The 25,341-nt window shown below is 53.3% G+C and overlaps 1 protein-coding gene across 3 annotated transcripts in view; it reads right to left on the bottom strand.

Moving 5' to 3' along the window:
- Positions 1–6,027: 6,027 nt before the first annotated feature.
- ARHGEF17 (Rho guanine nucleotide exchange factor 17) overlaps positions 6,028–25,341 on the bottom strand; it is a 61,209-nt gene continuing 41,895 nt past the window's right edge. For 2 of the 3 annotated variants that reach the window (XM_032258996.1, XM_032258997.1), the window contains 19 exons: positions 22,494–22,676; positions 19,882–19,998; positions 19,566–19,658; positions 19,168–19,344; positions 18,801–18,851; positions 18,427–18,536; positions 18,234–18,319; positions 15,700–15,818; positions 15,105–15,318; positions 14,472–14,545; positions 13,407–13,606; positions 12,932–13,233; positions 12,199–12,448; positions 11,835–11,921; positions 11,445–11,512; positions 11,087–11,235; positions 10,112–10,286; positions 9,728–9,997; positions 6,028–7,808 (listed from right to left, as the gene is read on the bottom strand). In XM_032258996.1, the coding sequence (XP_032114887.1) occupies positions 7,612–7,808; positions 9,728–9,997; positions 10,112–10,286; positions 11,087–11,235; positions 11,445–11,512; positions 11,835–11,921; positions 12,199–12,448; positions 12,932–13,233; positions 13,407–13,606; positions 14,472–14,545; positions 15,105–15,318; positions 15,700–15,818; positions 18,234–18,319; positions 18,427–18,536; positions 18,801–18,851; positions 19,168–19,344; positions 19,566–19,658; positions 19,882–19,998; positions 22,494–22,676 (2,922 nt within the window). In that variant the 3' untranslated portion in view covers positions 6,028–7,611. The remainder of the gene's footprint in view (positions 7,809–9,727; positions 9,998–10,111; positions 10,287–11,086; positions 11,236–11,444; positions 11,513–11,834; positions 11,922–12,198; positions 12,449–12,931; positions 13,234–13,406; positions 13,607–14,471; positions 14,546–15,104; positions 15,319–15,699; positions 15,819–18,233; positions 18,320–18,426; positions 18,537–18,800; positions 18,852–19,167; positions 19,345–19,565; positions 19,659–19,881; positions 19,999–22,493; positions 22,677–25,341) is intronic. The other variant, XM_032258998.1, reaches the window with a different exon arrangement.

Genomic DNA, 25,341 nt, shown 5'->3' with positions numbered 1-25,341 from the left:
AGCCATTCCACCCTGCCAGTTCCCAGCCCCAGTCATCACAAACTCCAGGCCCTATTCACACTGTATTCCGACTCTGAATCGTGTCCCCTGGAGTTGTGCTACAGGGTGTGCCAGGACTGGAGGCAGCAGCTCAGTGGCCCATTCCCCCTCTTAGCACCATTCAGGGGATCTCAGGAGGCCCTCCCGGGACAGCAGGGCAGATGGGAGACTGAGACGCCAGGGAGGGCCTAGTGCTGGGCCAGAGGCCTGGCTGGGGTCAGGATCACAGCCCATGACAGGTGGAGGAAGGAAGGTAAATAAGTCTGCTGGGGATAGATGGCTGGAGGTGGGGTTCTAAACAGTCATAGAATCTGAGCCCAGGGACTAGGAGACGGGAAAGGTCAGGTCCCCAGGGTCCAGGAGATTCCAGGAGGAGAACTGGACACCGCATGGGGAGGGGGGCAGGGGATGAGTTTCCATTTTCCTGGGCCATGCCCAGGCTGTGGGGGAAGGGCATAAGGAGCTGCAGGTCATTGATGTCAGGATCATGACATCAGCACCCTCATGTGTCAGTGGAGACCTCTGGGGTTGGGGTAGGGATTATTCCAGGGTCCCACATCCCAGCCTATGGGGGGCCAGAGCAGCCAGAATGTCCTCCACTCCTGGAAAAGTTTTCTTTGTAAGGGGACCATCTACAATTCAGCTCTAAGTTCTAGAGTTCAAATGCTGGCAATTTCAGGTGCTACTCAATAAACCAAATGGGGAAGGCCAGGTGTGGTGGCTCATGCCTGTAATCCTAGCACTTTGGAAAGCTGAGGTGGGAGGATCGCTTAGCCCAGAGTTCGAGGCCAGCCTGGGCAACATGATGAAGCCCAGTTTCTACAAAAATATGTGGGCCAATCACCTGAGCCCAGGAAGTTGAGGCTGCAGTGAGCTGCGATCCTGCCACTGCACTCCAGCCTGGGTGACAGTGTGAGACCTTGTCTTAATCAGTAAACTAAATGGGGAAATCTTTTTGGTTAAGGAGCACTGGCTATATTAATCAGACATTCTAGAGACGTCCAGGCCCCTCTCTACCACCATCTCTCTGTGAGGTTTTGATCAAATCCACCCCCAACTCAGTTCCCTCATCTGAAAACTAGGGTGCCAGACATGTTGCCTAAAGATCATTTCAGTTCTCCATGGGAGGGGCTACCTGGCTGCCCTGGCTACAGCTCCATAGAGTAGGTCTCCCAGGGCCACATCGCAAACACTTCCTGCCCCTGCAACCCCCAGGTTAAGAGAGAGCCTAATTATTATTTACTGCTGGGTGGATGGGCCACCTCCTTCTGCAGCCAGCTCTGACCCTGAAACCACTGTGAGCTGGGCCCCTCCCTGAGAATCTACGAGCATCTGGGTTGCTCCACAGTAAGTAGACAGGGAAGGAATTGTGGAAGCCACAGGAAAGATTTAGACTTGCTGTTTATGGAGCTTGGAGAACCACAGGCTTGAGAACAAAGGACTCTCAGAATCACAGGCTTTCTAAAATCTTGGCATCTCAAATGAACCCATGGAGTCAGCACTGGAATCCTTGAGCTCAGGGACCTCAGAGACGATCTTGTTGAGCTTCACGTGGTACGGCTGGGCAAGTGGGCCCAGAGAACGTCTGCACCTCATTGTAGGTACACAGCACAAGGTCCCAGTAAACTGGGATGAGCTGTGATGGAGACCAGAGGCAGGGGCACAGGTGCCATGTCCCAGCCAGGCCCTGCCTAGGGTGGGGATCCTGGGTCACAGGATCAGAACCAACACAGTGTGGTTGTATGCAGAGGATCTGAGTAGATGACTGCCTTGGGGTCATGGACCAGACGTAGTGGTGCCACCCTGCTGGTTGTGCTGGAATTCCAAAAGGAAGTACATACAGTACAAGCCTGGAGGAGCAGAAGGCTCAGACTTAAATTTCAATGCTCCACCCTAGGCTCACCCCCAGTGGGCCAAGTCCTAACCCTAAGAAGATGGGCTGCTGCCTGGTGTTTGTGCCTTAGCTCCAGGGGAGGGTGGGCTCAGTCTAAGGAGAAACTGGGTCTAGCAGGCCAGGATGGGGCTCAGCCTGGGGCCAGGGCAGAAGCTGAGCGGGGGTGCTGTTTAGGTCTGAGGACCAAGTTCAACCTGGAATCCCACTAGCGTTGAGGTGTCAAGCCCTTGATGCCTGCCTCACTGGCTCCTTGATGAGGGAGGCCCAGCACTCTCAGTTCTATCCATCCCAGGCTCTATTGCCCATCTGACTGGTGCTCAGGGAGGCAGGTTTGGGGTCTTCTTGGTCCCATGGTGAGTCTGAGAGAGGAACCCAGAGCCATGAACTGCAGACAGTAGAGCTGGTGGGGACCCTGGGTACTGTCAGGGTGAGACTTGCAGTCCAGTTACCCTCTGGGCCCAGAACATGAGCAGGCCAAGAGCTAGGGAGTGCAAGCCAGGCCCAGGGAGGCAGGTGACTTGCTGAAGCATCTAGGTTCAGGAGCCTGGAGAAGAGAAATCTAGAGGGAAATGGAAGAATATAGGCTTTGGTGTCACATAGATAATGATTAAGTCCCAGTTCTGCCATTGCCAGGCTGTGTGACCTTAGGCAAATGACTTCACCTTTCTGAGTGAGAACTCACCCATTCAAGCATGTTATGAGGATCTGTTGAGACCTCATATTGGGGGCACCAGCTTCTTTCAGGCTGCTGGACTCAGGAGCTCCCTTGCCTCTCCCTTTCCTTGGTGCAGTGTTTGCCCTGGGCAGCAAGGGCTCTGCCCCAATTTATCCCCGATGCCTGCTCACTATCTCCCTCCCCAGTCCAGCCCAGCAAACTACCCCTGACGCAGCTTGGGATGCCAGCTCACTTGCCTTTGCCAGGCAGGGATCTTCACTGGCTATAATTGGGCCTAAAATAGACTTCCCCTTGCTGCTTCCTGCAACCTGGACTGTAGCTTAAAGTCTATAAGGACACAGACTTGGTGTTTGGCAGGCACACAGAAGACGTGAAGGACTCACAGAAGTCATCCAGGTCCAGGGAGGGACAGACACTTGCTTACCATCACACAGTGCAGAGAGGCCGGGACTGGAGCTTGAGTTCATGCCCTGGGGTCCCCCATCCCCTCCCCAGGCCCTGCCCGGAAGGTTTAAGGTAGGACCTTAAGACAGAATTGCTCTCTCTCCACTGAGCCCTCTGGACCAGCCAAGTGCTGAGGCTGGTTTGAGGTATCTGATGGGACCCCTAGAGGCCAGCTAATCTAACCTTCTGCCTTCCCTGGCTTTAAGGGGCATTTCCTAGCTTTTCTGACCACAGGAAACCTTCCTGCCTGGGATCTCCTTCCCAGCTACCCTTGCCTCAATGCTGCCTTTCTGTGTGGCCTCAGGTAAGTCCCTGTCCCTCTCTGTCCCTCATCTTTTCCATAAGGAAGATGGTCTAGCTAAACCCTGCCCTCTGTCCCTAACCCAAGGGACTACCTGCAGAACTCCCTTGAAGAGGAGATGGGACTCTCCTCACTCATCTGGGATCTGGATTCTCTTCCCAAGGCTGGTCTAAGGAACACTAGTCCAGCCTTATGAGTGACTGCGTGTGGCTCTGGCTGCTCAGGCTGTCTCTCCAGCCACACCAGGCACCTGGCTTCCCTCTTCCATGAGACACAGAGAACTGAGCAGATTCCAGGTTCTACCAGTTACTGGGTAAGTGACCTTGAGGAAGGCATCTAACCTCTCTGAGCCTCAGTTTCCTCATCTGAAAAGGAGGGTAATAATGGTACCAACCTCCCAGGACCATTGTGAGGATTCAAGATCTATGCTCCTGGCTTGCAGCAAACACTAAGTGGAAGCTGGGGTTTACTGTTTCGTAGCATTCAAGACCTAGAGTTGGTTCTCACCTGAATTCTCCAGATTTAATTCAACAAATATTTACTGAGCATCTACTGTGTGTCAAGCACTGTGCCAGGCCCGAGAATGAAACAAAGAAAATCCCATGCTCATGGAGCTCCCAATCTGGCCTCCTCTGCCTTTGCTTCTTTCCCCATCCACCTGGGTCTGCACCAGGCTTCTCTACCCCTCCTTGCCTTGGTTCAAGCTGTTCCTTCTTTTTTTTTTTTTTTGAGACAAGAGTCTCTGTCAACCAGGTTGGAGTGCCCTGGCACAATCTCAGCTCACTGCAACCTTGGCCTCCTGGGTTAAAGCGATTCCCTGCCTCAGCCTCCTGAGTAGCTGTGACTACAGGTGCATGCCATCATACCTGGCTAACTTTTGTATTTTTTGCAGAGATGGGTTTTTGCCATGTTGGCCAGGCTGGTGTTCCGTTCTCTCTTAACATCAATCCAAGCCCCTCTTTCCCCAACACCAGTAGCTAACCATAGTCATACCCTTTAAAGTAGTAGTTCTCTACCTTGGCTGGCAAAACTAGACCATGGTGTCAGAAGCTGGGTGGTTACCTCTGGAGGGTGGCCTGGAAGGAGGTCTAAGGGGAGCTTCTGGGATGATGAGATTTTCTGTTCCTTTACCTGGGTGTATTCACTTTGTGAATACTCATCACGCTGCACACTAATGGTTTGTGTCCTTTTTTGTATAAATGTTATACTTCAACTAAAGGTTTCTATTGCTTGTAGCCATTACTGGATGAAAAAGAAAAAAAAAAAGGGTGTCTAAAAAATATATAGATACCTGGGTCCCACCCTCAGAGTTCAGATTTCATTGGTTTGGGATTGGCCCGGGCCCTCATGATTATAATGCACATCCCAGACTAAAGAACCAGTGCTTCAGAGGAGCTAATCCTTCCAGAAGCCTCCCCTGGGCAGGGGGCCTGAGGCCTGATGCTCATTCCAGGGCCTCCCTGCCCACAGGCTGGCCAGTACCCTGGAATGTGGCCCTCTAAATAATAGTGGGCTGGGCCAAGCCCATTCTTACTGAGGCACTTGAGTGGGGGAAGTGGTGAGAATCTGGCCTTGGGTACCTTGTGCTAAAACTGAAGTCTGCCCAGGGGCCTCTGTGCAGAGGCAGAGCCCCTGAGGCAGCAGAAGCAGGAAAGCAGTGGAACAGCAGCTGACTGGCAGTGTGGGAGGAACTGGAGACTCAAGGTGGAGAGGCCAGATGTCCCGAGATGCAGCTCTGATGTCTGGGCCACTGTGCCCTGTGACAGCTCCTTGCTGCCAGTTCACGTCTCCACTAATAAGCACCCTTCTAGGTGACAGGCACAATGAATCTCTTCCTTGCAATCCAAAGACCTGTGCACGCCAAGCAGCAGTCCTGTGCAGGAAGGGATTATCAGCCCCATTTCATAGGTGAGGAAATGGAGGCTCAGAGGGGATACAACTTGCCATAGGCACATAGCTAGTTAGTGGCAAAGTCAAGATCTCAAACAAGGTCTGTCCAGCTTCACAGCCTGTGTTCCTTCTAATGCTTTGTTTCATTATAAATTCCACATGAATGATGCCTCCTGCTCCATAATACGTCTGTGCTTAATAGAATCCCTTCCTCCCCAGATATCCCCAGTAAAATGATGCTGCAGGGAGATGGTCCATGCCCGTCCTGTGGTGTTGAGGACTCGGCAGACCCCTGAGAGGTGTGCTGCCAGTTCTCAGAGTATGAGCTTGCATGCTTCTTCTGGGGCTGACTCAAAAGTCAGTCAACTAGGCTGGAAATGTTCACACGTGTAGCAGAGCTGAGGCATGATGTGCCCTTTTCTAATGGTGGCCACCTCAAGTTCCGCAGGTGCACCCTGGTGTGGAGGGCTCTTCGTCCTTGCACAGATGGCCCCATGTTGCTGGGCCTATGTGTTCTTGTGTCTGATTTAATGACAGACCTCTTTGGACCAGAAATCAGACAGACTTGGATTCTACCCTTGCTCCAAAGCCTTTGGAGGACTGGAGCAGGGCCTTGGCCTTCATCAGGTTTCTCCAGCTGTGAGGCTTTGCTGGAGAACATTGTTTGCTGGAGGAGCCACAGACAGGTTCACCAGCGGCATGGCTCTTTACCTGCAGCATATCAGCTTCAGATTCCCAAGCTCCATCCAGGCCCACTGACTCAGCTCTTGATTGATATGAAAATAACTTATGTACCATGTTTCCACATTTATATATGTCATCTGCAAGGGATTCTGCCATGTAGCCCTGGTTACAAAGCACTGGTCTAGTACAACCCCTTTATTTTCCTGATGAGAAAACTGCAGTCCAGACACCTGCCCAGGGTAACAGAAAATTGTGGCACCTCACCGTCCAGCACTCTTCTGCATCTCCAGGGCCTCCCTTCTTCCCAAGTGTGTGGATGTTGGCAGGCCCATGTGGCCAGAGACTGAGCCCTGAGTTGCTGACAGGAGGCCACTGTGGCCACCAGTGCAGTCATTTGGTGTTTCTATTTATTGACTCCTTAAACTTCATCATCCAAAGAGAGTTAATACATGACTGTTTGGTAGCAAGAGAAACATAATCTAAGACCGCAATGACCCACCCACCCCAAAGAAAACCAAAACCGAACAGAACAAAACAAACCCCATCTGAAACCAAACCTTTGGAGTTTTAGCTGAAGAAGTGAGCGGGCTGAGGGCCAGAGTGGCTCCCTGCAGTCCAGTGGGGGGTCAGAGGCTACTCTCAAGTGGGAGCTTTCTCTGTTGAAGAGGCTACATCTGGCCCCTCAGCTTTGGGGGTTCCTTCCTGAAGGGGCTTCCCTTGGCAGGAGGGGTGTGAAGAGGGATTCAGTGGTCAGAGTGAGGGGCTCCTAGATCTGCCCTCCAAGGTGACCACATGTGCCAGTGCATGAGACACGGAAGCAGGGCGACTATGAGGAGATCACGGGCCCATTTCTCCTACCTGAGAGAAAGTCTTGTCCAAGGCCCCAAATCTGTGTTCCCAAATTAGGGAACCACTAAAGGCACCACCAACAAACTGGGTAATGACAAAGCCTGGGAGGTTCCCAGATGGCAATCACTAACCCCTAATAGTGTCTTGATCTAGAGGACTGAAGGCAGGCCAATCAGGATGGGGCCCTGGAAAGTTTACGTCAATAGGCAGTGTTTAGGGCCTTGGACATGCAGTGTGCGTACATGCGTGTGTGTATGTATGAACGGAATGGGGCTCAGGGGTGCGTGGGTCCCTCCAGGAAGGCTTGGTTAGAGTCCCAGGGTAGTCCCCAGGGCAGGAATAGGTTTCTTTTCCTCATGACGTTTCCTCAAATCACCCTCACCCCAGGTCACCAGGTCACTGCATAAATAAGTGCTTGGGAAGGTACACATCTAAAAAGGAACATAAATACTGTACATGGGGAGTTCCCCAACTTTCCTGCTGCCCACCAGAAAACCCTCCAAATATTGCACATGGCCCTCCCCAGCCCCGTGGGGTCCAGACCCAGCTGTGTCTTTGGTAGAAGCTCCAGGGTCAGAGGTCCTGGTCAGCCCACATGTCCCCCACCCAATCATGACTGGGAGCACTGGGGCAGCCAGAGGGTCAGGAGAAGCCGTGGCCTGGCTGGCCAGTGGGCGTTCCATCGGGAATGCTTCTGTGAAGATGAGGCAGAGCCCACGCAGGCACGTGTGCCCCTGGCCGGACACTCCTGGTCAAAGTCTGCATGTGGGCTACAAAGAGGCAAGCGGGCTGAGGGCAGGTGGGCAGGTGAGTGCTGGGCCATGGCAGACAGGCTCACACCCTCCATAGGAGGAGGTGGTTTGTGCTGTCATCTCGGCCCACAGTCTCACTGCTGCTGCCGCCCCCACTGCTGAGTCGGAAGTCCTCATAGCCATCACCTCCACTGATAACCAGCATTTTAGGCCTGGCCGAGGTGAGGCCTCGGTGCCGAGGGGAGTCCCGGTGCTCCAGTAACGGTAGCTTCTCAGGGCCTGGGGGCAGAGGGGAGGATCTGTCAGCCTGGGGGCGAATGGAGGCTTCACTGTCCAATCAAGGCCTGAACTCCCGCACCCCGGAAGACAGGAAGGAAGACATACACACTTCCTATGGGGGAATCCCACTTTCTGTTAGCTAGGAACTTATTTAAAAAGAAATGCTCACTTCTTAGCAGCCAGACTTTTTATGTCCCATCTGTAATCTCTTAGTAAAGAGTGACATAACTTCCCAAGGTGACACCATTTTCGATTATTTTCATTTTACAAGTGGCATGTAAAATGTCACTTTTTATCTCTCTTGTTTACTGCATGTAATGTCCTCTGCATTATAGTTAAATAAGCCTCCTACTTCCAACAGCCCTTTCCCAGGTAGCTTAAGTCTTCTCCGAGCCCAGACAACTGACTGAGGCTTTATTGCTTCCTGATTTCTAGGGCTACTTCCTCTTGGGAATATCATTTATTGCCCTGCCAAAGCAAAACTCTTCTGGTTGTGACCTCCCGATGTACCTCATTTCCTGCTGTTTCACTTTATTTATTTTTTTTTGAGATGGAATTTCGCTCTTGTTGCCCAGGCTGGAGTGCAATGGTACATTCTTGGCTCACTGCAACCTCCGCCTCCCAGGTTCAAGTGATTCTCCTGCCTCATCCTTCCAGGTAGCTGGGATTAAACGCACCTGCTGCCACGCCCAGCTAGTTTTTGTATTTTTAGTAGAGATGAGGTTTTACCACGTTGGCCAGGCTGGTCTCAAACTCCTGACCTCAGGTGATCCACCCGCCTCAACCTCTCAAAGTGCTGGGATTACAGGTGTGAGCCACCACGCCTGGCCATATTTTTATTTTTGTTTTTGAGGCAAGGTTTCACTCTGTCACCCAGGCTAGAGTTAAGTGGTACAACCTCTGCTGACTATAGCCTCGACTTCCCAGGGTTCAGGTCAATCTCCCACCTCAGCCTCCTGAGCAGCTGGAACCACAGGTGTGTGCCACCACGCCTGGTTAATTTTTGTATTTTTGGTAGAGGTGGGATTCTCACCATGTTGCCCATGCTGATGTGAACTCCTAGGCTCAAATGATCCTCGTCCTCCCAAAGAGCAGGGATCACAGGCTTGAGCTACTACGTCTGGCACCCTACTGTTTCTTCTTCTTTTTTGAGACGGAAATCACGCTCTGTCGCCCAGACTGGAGTGCAGTGGCACGATCTCGGCTCATTGCAACCTCTGCCTCCCGGGTTCAAGCTATTCTCCTGCCTCAGCCTCCTGAGTAGCTGGGATTACAGGCTCGCGTTACCATACCCGGCTAATTTTTTGTATTTTTAGTAGAAACGGGGTTTCACCATGTGAGCCAGGATGGTCTCAATCTCCTGACCTTGTGATCCGCCCACCTCCGCCTCCCAAAGCGCTGAGATTACAAGTGAGCCACTGCGTCTGGCTGCTGTTTCACTTTCTAGTTCTCACAGTCCATTTCCTGTGCTAGTGCCCTTCTATGTTGTTTTCTGGTGCTATTTCTATTTCCTGCTCTGTGCATCGCTTCCTGATTCCACTTCCTGCCCTGTATATCATTTCTAGTCCTGTGTTATTTCCTGATGTATACAGGAAATATATACAACTGGACATATTTTCTATATACATATTCTGTTTGTGACATATTCTACCTCTTAGCTTATAGTCCCCTTCCTGTCTCAGATGACATTTCTCTGGACAGAACTTTATATACACACAACACATGCAGGTGTGCATGCGTGCGTGCGTACACACACACACACACACACACGTACTCTCCTAGATTTCATTTGGGGACTTCCATGGCCTATTTCCTGTCATATATGCCACCTCTAGCTCTATGTGACACTTTTTCTCCTTCTCGAAAGCTCTTCTGGCAGGTCCACGATCCCTGGCTTGGGATATGATGCACTGACCCACCTGTGTCTGGGGGAGGTGGTGGGGTTGGGCAGAGCAGGTTGAAGCCATCCGGCAGCTGGACTGCAGCCAAGAAGCGGACATGGCCGGTGTGTCCCTGGCCAAGGCCTGCAGGACTGAGTGGCGCCCGTGGGCAGCTGACTGTACTGGGCGAGGTGGGCATAGTAAGCACGACACCGGCACTGGTGCCCACCCACAGCAGCTCTTCACACACCAGCAGCGCTGTGATTCGCAGACAGGCAGCCTTGTGCTGCCGGATGATGGCATCTGAGCCTGGGGTGGGAGACAGAACCAGAGCTGGGGCCGAATGCTAGCCCTGGCTCAGCCTCCTCTACAATGGGGCAGAAAGGTGCCAGGGGGGGTGCTGTGGTAGTTTAAGGTCAGTACCTGCCAGCATCCTGTGCACGGGAGGGGTGACGTCTACTTCTGCCAGCTGCTCAAAGGTGTCTGGATGGTAGAGACACACGTGGGCACTACCTTTTAATGTCACCCACACGCCCAGGCTGGAGTCCACCATGCAAGCCACGCTGCGGCTTGAATCCTGCCCCACGTAAAACGTGTGCTGGGGAAGGCGGGGGGGCAGGGTGGGGGGGAGAAGATGGGTCACTGGCAGGCCTGCCTTCCTTGGCCCGCCCTGGCCTGGAGCTTCACCAGTGTCCATCCCTCACAGCTCACACTAGCGTTGGTCCTTGGTCTGCACGATTAACCTTTCAAAGCTTGGTTTCACCAGCGCCTCCTAATTCTCAGGAATTATAATGGAGGTGCTTTTTCCCCATTAAGCTTGAGTGATTTAAGGATCAGAGAACTTCAATGCTTAAAGAGTTTTTGAATCAGTCACTGGCCTCCCCCTGGACAGGTGGGGAAGCTGAAGCCTAGAAGGGAAAGTGGTCACACAGCAAGTCAGTCACAGAGCTGGGGCCTGAACCCAGGGCTTTGGACTCCTGCCCAGCCAACAGTGGAATAAGTGAGAGTGAAATTAAGGGAAACCATTGCCCCTGGATACTTCTGACATGTGTGCAAGTGAGGCCAGGACTATATGACAGAGTCTAATGCTAATGGATGTTGATATCAGGACGGATCCCTGTCCTATCCCTAAAGAACCCCAAAGAACCCCAAAACCTGAGTTGAGAGATAGGGTGGGCAGGAGGATGAATAAGATTCCTAATGTACATGGGACACTTTACTGTAGAGAAGAAATGAGGATCGGAGAAGGGCAGGGACTGGCCAGCATCACTCTGTGGTCAGAGGAAGGCCCCAGCCCTCTGCTGGATACTGTTTACGCCCGAACCATAGTCTCATCTCCCTCTCACAAGGGCCCAGCTCATCCCACAGCACCAATTCCATCCCCCCACCCTCTGCTACCTCCAGCTGCAGCGTGTCAGGGCTCAGGACAAGGACTCGGTTCTGGCAGCCACACCACAGCCGCCCACCCACAGACACCAACTTGGTGATGGGGCTCCCCTGGGCGCCCACGGTCACTGATTTGAAGTTCTGGGGGTCCCAGAAATGGCCTGGAGTGGGGTAGAGAAAACAGGAAATTCACTCGTTTTAAACTTGAGCTTCAGTCTCCCCTGAAAGGAGATGTTAACATTCCCCTTTATAAGCAAGAACACCAAGGCCCAGAGAGGGCCTGGGAGTTGCCTAAAGCCACATCTCCAGGACAGGGCCCCAACACCAGTAAGGGGATAGGGGAAGGGTGTAGTGGAAGGCAGATACTCACCTGCTTCCCTTTGGTAAACCACAAGCTCTCCATTGGCCAGAGACACAAACACCTTGTTATTCAGATACCTGGGTAGGAAAAAGAAGGAGTAAGGGAGTTCAGGTAGCCAGTGGGTCACCCAGGGCTAGGGGAACCACAGATAGGATGGCTACAGCCACCTCTTCCCACCCCTTGTTCTCCAGGTGCGGGTTGCCTGAGGGTAAGAAAAGGGAGTGACTTTCCCGAGCTTATACAGTGTGTAAGAGGCACAGCTAGCCTAGGGCTAGCCCTCTGGCTTCCAGCTGCCACAGAGAGGAGGGACAGTAGAGCAGGGGGCCCAGGTGAAAAAAAGGAGGCCTGCACATGTGGCTGAGAAAAGTCTAGACAGGAAGGGCCACCCTGGGGCCTTACAAGATGCAGGTTACAGAGGCCGCATGCTGGAGCTTCATGCTGTTCCTTCGGTCACGGATGCTGTCAGAGGACTGGTACACGTGGACACTGTGGATCGGGGTGTGCACCTGGGACAAATGCTTGGGGCACACCAGCCCCTGGAGTCATCCCTCCACCTCTCGGCCCCTAGCACCATGTCTTCAACACCAGGTGCCTTCCCGAGGAACTGAGGTCCCACAGCCTCCCGGGGGTTGTCAGACCCACCAGCATCCCTGAGGTACGACCCAAAGCCCTCCTGCCACATGATTTCAGGGAACCACATGATTTCCTGAGCAGGGAGCTCAGGGTGCTGGCACTGTGTCCCCAGTCCCTCCCCTATCCCTACCAGCCATCCTCAGTGCCCAGCCACACGGAGCTCTGGTAGGCCTCAGGGTCGACACTCAGCAGGTCCTCAAGGCTGCCCCGGGTGAAGGAGCCTCGGCTGGAGCGGCGAAGGGCTCTCCCATCCATTGGGCTGGTGCCACAGGGACCGCCAGGCCCGAAGGAACCAGACAGTGGCAGGAAGCCAGGCTCCTGCTCCTCCTCTGAGCTGGTAGTCTCTGCTGTGGCCTCCTTGGAACTCGGGGTCTCCTCATCTGAGGGAGACAAAGATCTCTGTCTTCATCCCCCTCCGCCAGGCCTGGGACCTGGTATCTTTCTAGGCCATGCATCCCTCTTGGCCATGCCCCTCCAGAAGGCCTCTCAAAGCTGTCCTCCCCATTCCCAAGGCCTCTGCATCTGCTCTGGCCTGCTGCCCTGCTCACTGACAGCTCAGCACAACAGAATCCTTGATCTCGCCTGGCCCCTTGGACCCAGCGGCCACACTGGAGGGTGGAGGGTCCCCACTCCACCAGCCCTATCTTCCTTAGGTGAGTGCTCCAGGGTCTTCATAATCCTGCCTGACTGTCCCACCGTCCTCTCGGTCCTCGGTGTCACAGCCCCTGCCATCACTGTTCTGTGTGCTAAAATCCTGAGGTCTGACGCCATGCCTTTCCCTACACTAGTCCCTCCTCGCCCCCTCCTCTGGGCAGTCCACCCTGCCTGCCAGCGCCAAGTTGGAGGAGATGGCCAAAGCTCACTGCCAAAGCTGGAGGAGATGGTGGACCGGCTGGCCTGGCTCTGCAGCGTCCCCGAGGGGCTGGGCGAAGACTCATCATCAGAGTCACTGTCAAAGGGCACCAGCTCTGGGCGGGGGTCACCCTCGGTGGGGCCCTGAGCCATCTCCAAGCCCGAGCCTGCAATGGAGATATGAAGGCAGGGCTGCGGCCCTGGCTCCGTGAGCGTCGCGGCTTCCTCATCTGCCGCGGCCTCGACATCCAGTTCTGGCCCGGCGGGCTCCTGTGCCGTCTCTGGAGGACACCTCAGCGATGGAGGAGGCTCCCTGCGAGAAGAGGCAGTGAGGATGAGAGCTGCTACGAGCCAGACGTGGCCCTGCTAGCGGACACGCCCACCGACCCCGCCCACAACAGCACCGGGGCGGCCTCACCCTGTGCTGGGACAGGGTCTGGATCTCCCGGGCCCGGGGTGCCGTCCACCCCGCCACCCAGGCCTCACCGGTGGCAGCGACGCTGCAGCCCGGGCACCGCCCCGATGCAAAGGATGCGGGCGGAGCAGACGGCAATGCAGGCCTCCACGTCTGGCTCGGCGCGCAGGCTCAGCAGGCACACCTGGCCCACGTAGCCATCGCTGTTGCACACCCACACCTCAGGCGAGGGCTCCGGGCAGCTGTTCAGGGTGGGGGCCGCGCAGGAGAACTGCAGGAGGCACCAGTGTACAGGAGGTGAATGGAGGAACTGCTGCCAACTTTCCCCACTCCTGGGAAACCCCAGCAGAATGAAGGGAGGCGGGCCTGCATGGGTGTGTATGGATGCCCCTATATACCCCTTTACCCCTTTACAGGTGTACACGTACACGTGGCACAGGACACTTTTTTGTGTGTGTGATAGGTTCTTGCTCTGTCACCCAGACTGGAATGCAGTGGTGTGACCATGGCTTACTGCAACCTTGACCTCCCCGGCTCAAGCAATCATCCCACCTCAGCCTCCTGAGTAACTGGGACTATAGGGGCGCGCCACCACATGTGGGTAATTTTTAAATTTTTTGTAGAGATAGGGTCTTGCCTAGCCTGGTCTTGAACTTTTGGGTTCATGCGATCCTCCAAACTTGCCCTCACAAAGTATTGGAATTAGAGATGTAAGCCACCGTGCCGTGCCCACGTGACCCTCTACACGTCAAATGCACTCATGCCTATGGGATACAGGCATCATGCCTACATGTACACACACATATCCCCGGCTGTAATAGTGGATACATGCATATAAAATGTGATGCTGGTAATCTCTGTACATATGTATGCAGCTCATACAAGCACAAAAATGAAGCAACTTCCCAACATCCATATAGCCTTTGTTCACATGCACAGATACAGACATGCATGAAGCATACCCATATACATGTAATACATATGCAGCATCCACACACAGACAGCTGAATTCTCCAAGACATAAGGAACAACAGCAATGTTCAAGGCATCTACACAATGTCATACACAAAACAAAAATTCATGAACACCTGCTGACTTTGAAAACATGCACCCATGTGACCCAGATGCAGACATACCTGCATGCCACTGCGGGTTTTCATGATGGGGATGGCCTTCAGGAACTCAGGGTCTAGACAGCTTTTGCTGGATGCTGTAGTGGAGATGGACGGACAGAGAGACCCTGCTTAACATAGTATCCCATCTCGCCCTGGTCCTGCCCTTGCCGCATTCTCCTTCCTCCCTTGCTCCCTCAGCGTCTCTCTAGGGGAGGTCTGATCCCAGCCACACTAGAATAAGGCAGTTGCTCCTGGCCTCAATCTCTTCCCATGTGTATTGTCTTGGGGTTAGACCCAGAGATCTCTATGGATCTTCTAAGCCAAGAACCCTGATCAATAGCTTCCCCTGATCCAGCCCTGCTCAGAGTGTGTGTAGGGAGAGTATGGGGAGGGTCTTGGCTATCTCTGCCCACTATGGGACAGGCCCAGCAGACAGTGAGACCCTATCCATGGAATCCTCTCCCTGCCAGGAAGGCCACAGCTATTATTCATTCTGATGTTTCACTGCAGAAGCCTCGGTCCCCCCTCCCCACCAGGTGGAGCTGGTGCACAGGGCACTGTGGTTCTGGCTCCTGAAGTCACAGAAAGCCGAGAAATGGCTCTGACCTCCTGCCTGGAGGCTCTAGGAGAGGGCCAGCATGTGCCTTGGCTTACCCAGCTTCCTCTTGGCCTCATCGAATGCCTGTTCAAAGCCAAGGCGGGCGTCAGGGTGGGGAAACTCAAAGATGTATGAGTCGGTGCCTTCTGGCCGAGTGGCACACAGCTCCAGCTTGGTTGGAGGGAAGGAAAGTGCGTAGCACAGCGCCTGCTTCTCGGACAGGTCCCGGTGCATGGCAGCCGAGAGGTCCCGCAGCACGTCGTCCAGGCTCTGTGAGGAGGAGGGCCCAGGCCTCAGGCCCCAGCATCTCACTGCAGCCTGCACCTGCCCTTGAGAATGTGTGGGGACCTGCCTCTCTCCTCAGACAGTGAGTGGGACTATCTCCTCCCTCAGACCAAGAGGGGGCCTAGATTCCTCTGACAGATGAGGGATGGGCCCTCTGTTACCCTTGGATGGGGATGCAGCTATGTCTCCACCCTCAGACCTGGAGCATGTTACTTCCCCCATATTCGGGGAGGCTGCAATTTTTCCCTTCAGGTGAGGGGAAGGGACATCTCTTCCCTCAGGGAAATGTCAGGGCTGTCTCTCCCTCAGATAGGGTCAAGAGTCCCCCAGCCCCTGGCTCCCCAGCCACAGGCAGAGGACACAGACCTGGTGGGGGAAACCCAGGCTCTCAGAGAGCTTGCTCATTTGGCCCAGGATGGTGAGGTCCTCATCAAGACGGCTGATGGCCTTCTGGATGTTCTCCCGATTGGTGGCTTGGGATGCCCCTAGTAGGAACAGAGGAAGGCCATGGATAGATACAGAGACAGACAAGGTCAAGCTGGGGCCGACTCTCTTTCCCTCAATGCACAGCCTGCAGCTGGGCATGGGGAGAGGCCTGACACACTAAGAGCATAGAAACCCCAGGCTCTCGGGAACAAAGTTAATAGGCAGCTCCCAGAGGAACCCTAGGCCTGCGAGCTGGGCTCTGGGCCTGATTCAGAGCCACGCGGCGCAGAATATCAGGCCCATGGAGAATTCCTGGGAGAGCACGGAGTATGAAACGGTGGCTGGCTCTGTGATACACAGGCTCCGGCTGACACGGAACTGCTTCGGTGCTGCAGCCTCCCATGGGGGCGGTGGCAGAGCACGCAGAGCCCCAGGCAGTCAAATGTGCTGACCAAGAGACTCATCCCCCACAAAGGAGGGGGCAATGTTCAGAGCTCTGGATTTCTGTGGTCCTATCCCATACCTGAACATTGCCAAGCCGCTAGTCCTGCAGACGGCCTGCCACCCCCAACCCAAGGCTTGGGACACACACCCTGGACCAGTGGTCCATAAATGAAGCTGTCCCTCTGCCCTTGGGCCAGGACAAATGCATCTTGAAATCAAGGGAAAAGAAATTTCTTTTTGCTTTTTCCTAAATGAGTTTCTTTTCCTGTTTTCCTCCGATTTAGTTTACTGAGTGTGTTATTGGTGTATATACATTTAGTATTTGTACCACACGTTGCAGAATGGTAAGAGTGCTGGATGGGTCATGACAGCACTAGAGACATGGATCCTGAGACTGGCAAGTCCTGTCTGAAATGGCCCTGTGACCAGGAACCCCGTGGCGGCAAGAGGCAGCCTGCTTAGGAGGGAAGGGCACACTTGGGAACTGTAAGATGGAATCACGCTGGACAGGGAGGCTCAGAGAAGTCTCAACATGTCTACGGGAAGATGAGTGTGTGCTGAGTGGATGGCAGTAGGGTTTCCTGCCAGGCCGAGGCTGGGAACAGCTCTGCTGTTGCCTGAATGTTTGTGTCCCCTCAACACTCACAGTTTGAAATAGAATTCTGAGTGTGTTGGTATTAAGACGTGGACTTTTGGGAGGTGGCCCAAGTGGATGGATCACCTGAGGTCAGGAGTTTGAGACCAGCCTGGCCAACATGGTGAAACCCTGTCTCTACTAAAAATACAAAAATTAGCCAGGTGTGATGGTACATGTCCCAGCTACTTGGGAGGCTGAGCCAGGAAAATCGCTTGAACCCGGGAGGCAGAAGTGCCAGTGAGCCGAGATTAAGCACTCCAGTCTGGGCGACAGAGCAAGACTCTGTCTCAAAAAAAAAAAAAAAAAAAAGGTTGACCTTTGAGAGGTGACCTGATCATGAGAGCGGAGCCATTGTGAATGAGATTTGTGCCCTGATAAAGGGGACTGAGGAGCTTGTTCGCCCCTTCCACCAAGTGAGGACACATAGAAGGTACCCTCTGTGAGGCATGGGCCCCTGATCTTGGCCTTCCCAGCCTCCCAACCTATGAGCAATTCATTCCTTGTTATAAACTGCCCAGTCTGTGGTATTTTTGTTAGAGCAGCCTGAAGAGACGAAGCCGATCTCTTTTTGAAGTAACTGTCCCACCCCAACCCTTACCACCTAGGCAGCCATATTTTCTTTCATATGACCCTGCCCAACTCTTGCCCACAGCTGCCTGGACCATGAGTGGGCACCTAGCTTAAAAGTGGTGATTCTATTGACTTAGACCAATTACAGTAATAATCAGCTGGTACTCCTGCATAGTGGGGCAGGCCTGGGCTCACCAAGGAGCCAGGCGAGCCCCTCCATTACCCTGAGGGCCAACTCCAGGTGAGCTCCCCTCCAGCTGAGCCTGGAGCCAGCCTTGGTCTGATCATGGGAGTTAGGAGGAAGCGGAGAAAGCTAAGAGCAGTGAGAACAGGGCCAACTCAGCAAGAGGGGGAGAAAGACAGACGCCGCAGGAGGAGTGGCTCCTGGAAGCTGCCTCAGCTCCCGACAGTCTCAGCCCAAACAACATGGATGGCTCCAATCGACCCTTTGCTTGCAGTAACTCAAACGAGTGTCTGTTCCCCGTGTGCAAAACCACCGAACCAGACAGAGCAACATCATCTAATATTAGGCACTCAAATGGGTTTGCACAGATGAATCAATGGCCAATTACAGTGACGCTGCTCTCTGTGAACCACCCCCACCCAGCCCCCACTGCCAGCCTAGGTCCCTGCTCAGCTGGAAGGCGGCGTGCATAGACAGATTGTCTGGCTCTGTGGGTGCCCCCTTGTACTGGATGAGAAAGCCAGGCCTGAAAGTGGAAAAACAGCTGCACAGGCAGCCACACTGGCTGCAGCTCAGACCCTCCAGGAGGGCTTCTCAGAGGAAGACCCCAACACTTAGAACCCCTAGCATCAAACTCACCTTTGATGATGTCTGCGTCTTCCAGCGGCAGCTTCCATAGCATCTTGTACTTGCTGGCTGTGTCAATGACACTGGCTGCCGTGTACCTGCGGAGAGCCAATGGGGCGCTCTGGCCAGGGCCGGGGAGTGGGGCTCAGAGAGGGACAAATGCTCCCCCTGCTGGCACCACCCTAACCCCACTCCAGCCACTCACAGGCTCATGGAGCTGCGCCGCAGGGAGCCTGACTTTCGCTTCAGAGTGGTGCAGACGATGAGGTCCGTGAACAGGAAGAGGGATCGGTCCTTCTTGCCACTGATCGCCTTCTGTGGAACCCAAGGCAGAATTCAGGCTGGGTGGACACAGTCCAGAGGCCCACCCACCTGCCCACAGTACCCAAGGGAACACTGGAACCCAGGGAGAGTAAGGGCTCTTCCTCAGCTGCCCAGAGAGTCAGAGCAGAGCGGGGACTCAACCAGGGCTCCCCTCGGGGTAAAGAGCAGGGAGACCTGCGGGTAGAGGGTGTGAGCAGAAGAGAGGACAAAGTGAGGACATGGGAACAGCTGGGCAGACACTGGGACACTTCTTACCACTTCAATGACCATCTCCTGTCTCAGGAACCGCCGCATAGGGGCCTGGAGCTGTGGAACAGGAGGGACAAGGAGTCTTATAAAGGCCAGTTATTAATCCCTATCCCCTCCACACATCCCAGTGACCCCTCAGCCCCACTCTATGGGCCAGACCAATGGAAGCAGCATGCTGCCCACCCTCCCAACACCCTTGTGCTGCCAGGCCACGGGACCCAAGGTCAGAGACAGACGTGGAAGAACACAGACAGGTAGATACATGGCAGACACGGATGCAAACACACTGTGGTTCCGGACATGGACACAGCCACGATTCCAGGTGGCCACAAGTGGACACAGGTGTGGGCGGGGCGGGGTGGGGCACACGCACATCCTCCATGCCCTCGATGTGAGCCTCTATCTCCTGCAGCACACGGGCGTGCCGCTCTGCCTCCTCGGCACTCCGCACACCCTTGTTGATGCGCTCAGCCACCTGCTTGATGTTTCGCTGTGCCTCCAGCAGGAGTGGGTGGTCTGGGTGGTCCTCAGGTGTATGCTTCAGGAGGTCCTGGGGTGGGAATGGGGACCAGACCTGCCTGCTTAGCTACCCTTGGGGTCCTAGACTGCTGAAGCAGGAGGGACTATGGATAGACACCAAAGAGGACTTTCTTTCCTACCTGACCCCTGTGGACCCTGACGTCAGGCTCAACCAGGCAGGGGCCTCAGACCTCCTTGTATCGCCCCATGCTTCCAGGCCTTGCCCATTTGCCCACCCAGCTCCATGCCCACCTTCACCAGAAGCTCATAGCGTGGGATCCGCTGCACGGGCTTGATCATGAGGTCAGACAGCGCCTGCTTCTCCTTGTTCTCACGCATGCTTTGCTGAAACCCAAAGTGGGGTGGATGGATGGTCACTGTGTGAGGAATGGCCTACCAGGAAGACTATGTCCAGGAACAGGTCCCCAGCAAGCCCCTCCAGCTCAGCCTGAGAGCAGAGGCTGGCCCACTGGCTGAGGCTATGGTGCCCACGCTGGGAATTCCTGGGGCCCTCAAAGCTGGCCCAAGGCAAGAGTCACCTCCATCTCCCTGCCCTAGCCCACGGTACCTCCAGGAACTTGAGAAAGGCTGGCCTCGCCTCCTTAGCCACACGCACCGCATCCTTCGCATTGAGGAAGTTATCGATATAGGCGGAATAGATGTTTACCAGGACATCCTTGGAGAACTGTGGAGGAGGAGGCAAGTTGGGGACCCTCAAGGTGTCCCTCACCCCAACTCACCCTGTCCTAGTTTTCATTGATTCAAAAGTCACCATCTTTTCCCTCCAACTAGAAATGATACCGTCTCTACAGGATCAGGCATGTGTCTTGTGGCTCTAAGTGTGATTGTGTTTAGGCATATGTGCATGTGTACACAGGTATACACGAGTGCTCATCTTATCTGGGCATGACTGTTCATGTATGTATATATGTAGACCTGAATGTATCCTGTGAGCTCAGACCTGGTTCTCTCATTTCCAACTGGGCAACCTCACAAAATCCAGCCAGGCAGGTCTCCCTTTCCCCGTTCTCTGAGTGACAGACTGTTCTAGCCACTTGGCCTTTGCTCATTCCATCCCCCGACCAGGAATGCCCTTCCTCATCCACATCTCGCCCCACCTCAGGGCTGTGTTCCAGTTCTGCCTCCTCTCAGCAGTACTCCTTTCCCTGACTAGAGCTCTGTCTGATGCTACACTGGCCTCTGGCTTCTCCTGATCTCCTACAAGTCCTCCCATCCCACTCACAGTATAAAGCCCAGCTCAGGGCAGGGCTGTCTTCCACCCCTCACTGCTTACAGCTGGTGGCTAACACCTGCTGGATGCTGATGGTGGACTAAATAGGAGGTTATTGGTAAGAAGCCTTGTCTGGGAACCAGCACACCTGGGTTTCCATCTCAACCGTATCGTGGATAAGCTACGTGACCACTTTAGTGGTGTTTCTGTCCCCCTTGGAGTCCTGTCTCTTTTTTTTTTTTCTTTTTGAGATGGAGTCTCACTCTGTCACCCAGGCTGGAGTGCAGTGGCACGATCTTGGGTCACTGCAACCTCTGCCTTCCGGGTTCAAGCGATTCTCCTGCCTCAGCCTCCCAAGTAGCTGGGATTGCAGGTGCGCGCCACCACACCTGGGTAATTTTTGTATTTTAGTACAGACAGGGTTTCACCATGTTGGTCAGGCTGGTCTCCAACTCCTGACCTCATGATCCACCTGCCTCGGCCTCCGAAAGTACTGGGATGACAGGTGTGCGCCACCGTGCCTGGCCAGAGTCCTGTCTTTCTAAGGTGTCACCTGTCCCTGCCTCTGGACACAACAGGGCAGGCATGAAGCAGTGAAGGAAGGAAGACAGCCCTCACCAACCACTCCTATCTTGGGATGAAGCATCCTGTGCTGACCCGTCCCTGGGGCCCCAGGGCTTCCGCCATAGTCCACGGTCAGCATCAAGGTCCAGGCAGGCGGCTAAGCTTAGTGACACTAAGGGTGACGATGGGCTGGAGACATCAGCACTCAATCCAAGCTGGGGCCCCATCACGCCTGTCTGGTCCCATCTGTTTCCAGGTCAGCAGGGACATTCTAAGACGGTTCAAGGCCCCACCCCACAGCAGAGCAAATATACTGAAACACTCACATCCCACAGAAAAAGATATAATTTTTCACTTCTAAAATTTTTGGAAGAATTGTTACAATTTTGCTTTTGAAATTATGTGGCTATGGGAAACATTTAGTTTGCATTTGGCTATGATTTACCAGTCACCATGGTGTATTCTTGGGAATTCTGGCAAAATAAAACTGAATTGGAAGCTTTTCAAATGTAATTAAATTCTTATAAATACTACATTTAACAATGAATGAAAATGGCATGCTATATTTTACAGGCATTTAATTAAAGGCTTATTGGTTTTGCTTTTGATGTTCTTTTTGAATTCTGAAGTCAATACCTTTTCTAAGGTCTCACTCACTGTTGTGGGAGCTTGTCAAGTGTACAGTGGAAATCTGGCCTGTGGTGAGAGGCAGTATGGGGGAAGCCTGGGCACTGAAACTGGGTTCCTGGAGTTGAATCCTCTACCACTTCCTAACTGTAACTTTCATCAGGTTAATAATCTCTCTACGTCTTAGTCACCAACTTTAGAATCAGGGTAATCACTGAACTCTCCTACTAGGGCTGTTATAGATACAACGCATTTAGAATAATGCCTAGCAGACAGGTATGCTATTATGATGAAAATATTTGATGGAGAAAAAGTCAAGACTCAGCCAACATCAACATCCTACCCAAGTCTGGGGTCAGGACCAGGACGGTTATTTTGGTTCCAGTAAAGATGGGGTGGAGGTCAGTACCAGCATCCATCTGAGGTGTGAGTGAGCATCAGCACCAGCTTGGGGTCAGGATTAGGTTCACATCAGTGCCAACCGGGGGTGGGGTAGGGTCCAGGATCAGAGTCAGTGTCTGGCTGGGGTCAGAGTCTGTGCCAGAGTCTGGCTAAGCTCTGGGATGGGGGGGAGTGTCCAAGTTCAGGTCCACTCAGGGGCTGGGATAAGTGCTAACATCGAGCCAAATTCTGGGACCAGATCTGGGAACAGTGTCAGTATCCAGGTGCGGGGGGAGTGGGGGGGGGTCCATGGCCACATCCAGGCCCTTCCAGGAGGGCCTGTGCTTGTGGGGGCTGGAAGCGGCGGGGTCACTCACCGACTGGACGAGCAGAGCTCCCACCTTCTGCTGGGCATGCCAGGTCTGCACGCAGTGCCGAACCTGCTCTAGAAATTGCTCGTGGTGCTCCAGGAGCTCAGGGATCTGGTCGAAGATCTCGTCCACCAGTGAAGGGTCACAGAGCACGGAATTCTCTGGCTGCTTCAGTGGCTGCATGTAGCCCTGAAGGACCCACAGGGTCAGTGCGTGCTCCCTCAGAGATGTCGGCCCCCACCCCACCTACACAGGGCCCCTGTGTGAGTGCACACAGAATCACCCGGGCCTGCAGCTCAGTGCCCTGCTTCCCATATCTCCCTCATGAGACCAGCTGCTCCAGGAGGGAGATGTGAAAACCTAAGCCCATGCCCTCACTGCTGAGCCCAGGAGGGAGCAAGGGCGCTTAGGAGAGGTTTAATGCATGAACAAACAGCTTGGAATAAGGAAAGCTAGATGGGGCTCCCTGAAAGACCTCCCACCCCTAACTCAGCAAAGATTTACTGAGCACTTACTATGTACCAGGCACTGTTCTAAGAACTGGGAGACAGCAGCGAATAAGAAAGACCATGATGCCTGTCCTGATAGATCTTAGGATCTAGTCTGATGAAACACACAAATGAAAGAAATTTTTTAAAAAATCGTATTTCATCAAATCTAAGAAACATTTCAACTCATCTCATCTCATGACGGAGTCTTGCTCTGTCACCCAGGCTGGAGTGCAGTGGTGCGATCTCAGCTCACTGCAACCTCAGCCTCCTGGGTTCAAGCAATTCACCTGACTCAGCCTCCCGAGTAGCTGGGATTACAGGTGTGCGCCACTAATTTTTTACATTTTTAGTAGAGACAGAGTTTCACCATGTTGGCCAGGCTGGTCTCAAACTCCTGATCTCAAGTAATCTGCCCACCTAGGCCTCCCAAAGTGCGGGTATTACAGGTGTGAGCCACCGCGCCTGGCCATTATTTTATTTTTAAGAAAAACTCGTTGCCAATTAAATTATGATATGCTAGCAATTATAGAATGAACCCTGATTTAGGAATGTTAAAATATGAAGACAGTGAGTCTCAGAATGGATGACGTGTGGAAATCTCCTAGTCAGTTAAAAGGCGATAATGCTGTGAAGATAAAGCAAGGGGGGTCGTGGGAGACCACGAGACCACATGGGAAGTTACTGGAGGCTCTTAGTGACACTCCCTGAACGCTGTTTTACAGTTTTCATATCTGCTGGCCAGTCTGTGACTAAAACTCCCTACATGCAGTGATATTCCCCTAGCTGGAAGAGCCCAGCTCAGGGACCAGTGCGCATGTGGAGAGGTGGCCCTCTACTGGCCCCACACTGTAACTGCAGGCCAAAGAAACAGGAGGGTGTTATTTGAAAAAGCATATGTGATGTTGCAATAACATTTATATTAAACATTTTTAAAAATCTGGCTTGTTTTGTAAAACAGGCTTGAGAAAGTAAAGCTCAACAGAATCCTCTCTCTTGGCTGGGGATTCTGAAAAGGCCGGGATGACAGTGAGGAGATAGGCAGGCAGTCTCCCACACACAGGTGAGCCAGCTCCTGGGCTGGGTTAGGGCCTGATGCCCACTAGGAGGAGGGGCAGCAGCTAAACCACTCACCTTGGGGTCCCGGTTACCCACACAGAAGCGGGCACACATCAGGAGGAAAGGAAAAACAATGGCTGAGAGCCCAATACAGAACCTGCCATAAGTCAATGCCCTATTAACTCACCAAAGCTCAGCACTGGGGCACCTCACTGCAGAGACCCCCTCTGGGGCTGACTCATGAGTGGCAAGAGGCAGGAAAGAAGCACAATAAATATGTAAATTACTATACAGCATGCTGAAGACAGTGAGTGCTACCGAAAAGAGGAGAGGGATCAGGGTCCCAAGGGGAGGGGGCCTGGTCAGGGTGCTGAGGGAAAGGGGCATTTGTTAGCTTCAAGTGTTGAGAGTTGAAAATAGGCTTACAGGCTGAAGGTGACGCTGAGGAAGGGGTGTAGCCCTAGGACCTAGTTTCAAACCCTCCCTTCCTTCTGACTCCTAACTTCTATTTAACTTCTTTGTTCACTTTGAACACCTGGCCTGCAGGAACAACACTTATCAATTAGTGATGGCAGTGATCACTGGAAGTTAACACCGGGGCTATGGAATCTAATCTCAATTTGAATACCACTGTGCTCCAGGCAGTGTATACTAGTGGGTGACAGGGAGGACCCAGAGCCACAATGACAGGATTTCAACCCAGGATTGTAGCACTTCCTAACTCTGTGACCTTGGACAAGTGGCTTTACTTCTCTGTGTCTCAGTTTCATCATCTGTAAAATGGGGTTTATCGTCCGGTTTATATGAATTAACTCACTGTTTTAAAGCATTCAGAACAGTGCCTGGCACACAGTGGAACAGGAACAGTGCCTGACTCAGTGAATGTCAACTAATAGCATTCACTAGACAGATGACCCTGGGCAAGTTTCTTCGTATTAATAATAATATAATATCTGCCTCACAAGGTTAATACAAAGATTAAATGCAACTTTTTACCATGCTTGCAGAGCTGCAGGCAGTATGCTAAATTATATACATACCTCTCTAATAATCTGCACTCAAGGCAGGTCTATTATTATCCCCTCTCCACAGATGAGGAAACTGAGGTGGAGACTGGTCATGTGACATGCTCCAGGTCACACAGCTGGCCATGAAGTGGAGCCACGTTTGAACGCTGGTGGCTTGGCTCTAGAGTCATGATCCTGACCTGGAGCCAGACCTCAGTCCTCCTCCCACATTCCAGGGCTGCCTCCAGGGATGGTCCTCAGCTTCACATGACACCTTCCTGTCCACCTCCACCTTGCTCA

Source organism: Sapajus apella, unplaced genomic scaffold (genome assembly GCF_009761245.1).
Source record: "Sapajus apella isolate SASKATOON/1434 unplaced genomic scaffold, GSC_monkey_1.0 scaffold106, whole genome shotgun sequence".
NCBI lineage: Eukaryota > Metazoa > Chordata > Mammalia > Primates > Cebidae > Sapajus > Sapajus apella.
Note: the sequence above shows the minus strand (reverse complement) of the source record. Positions and strands in the feature narration are given on the sequence as shown.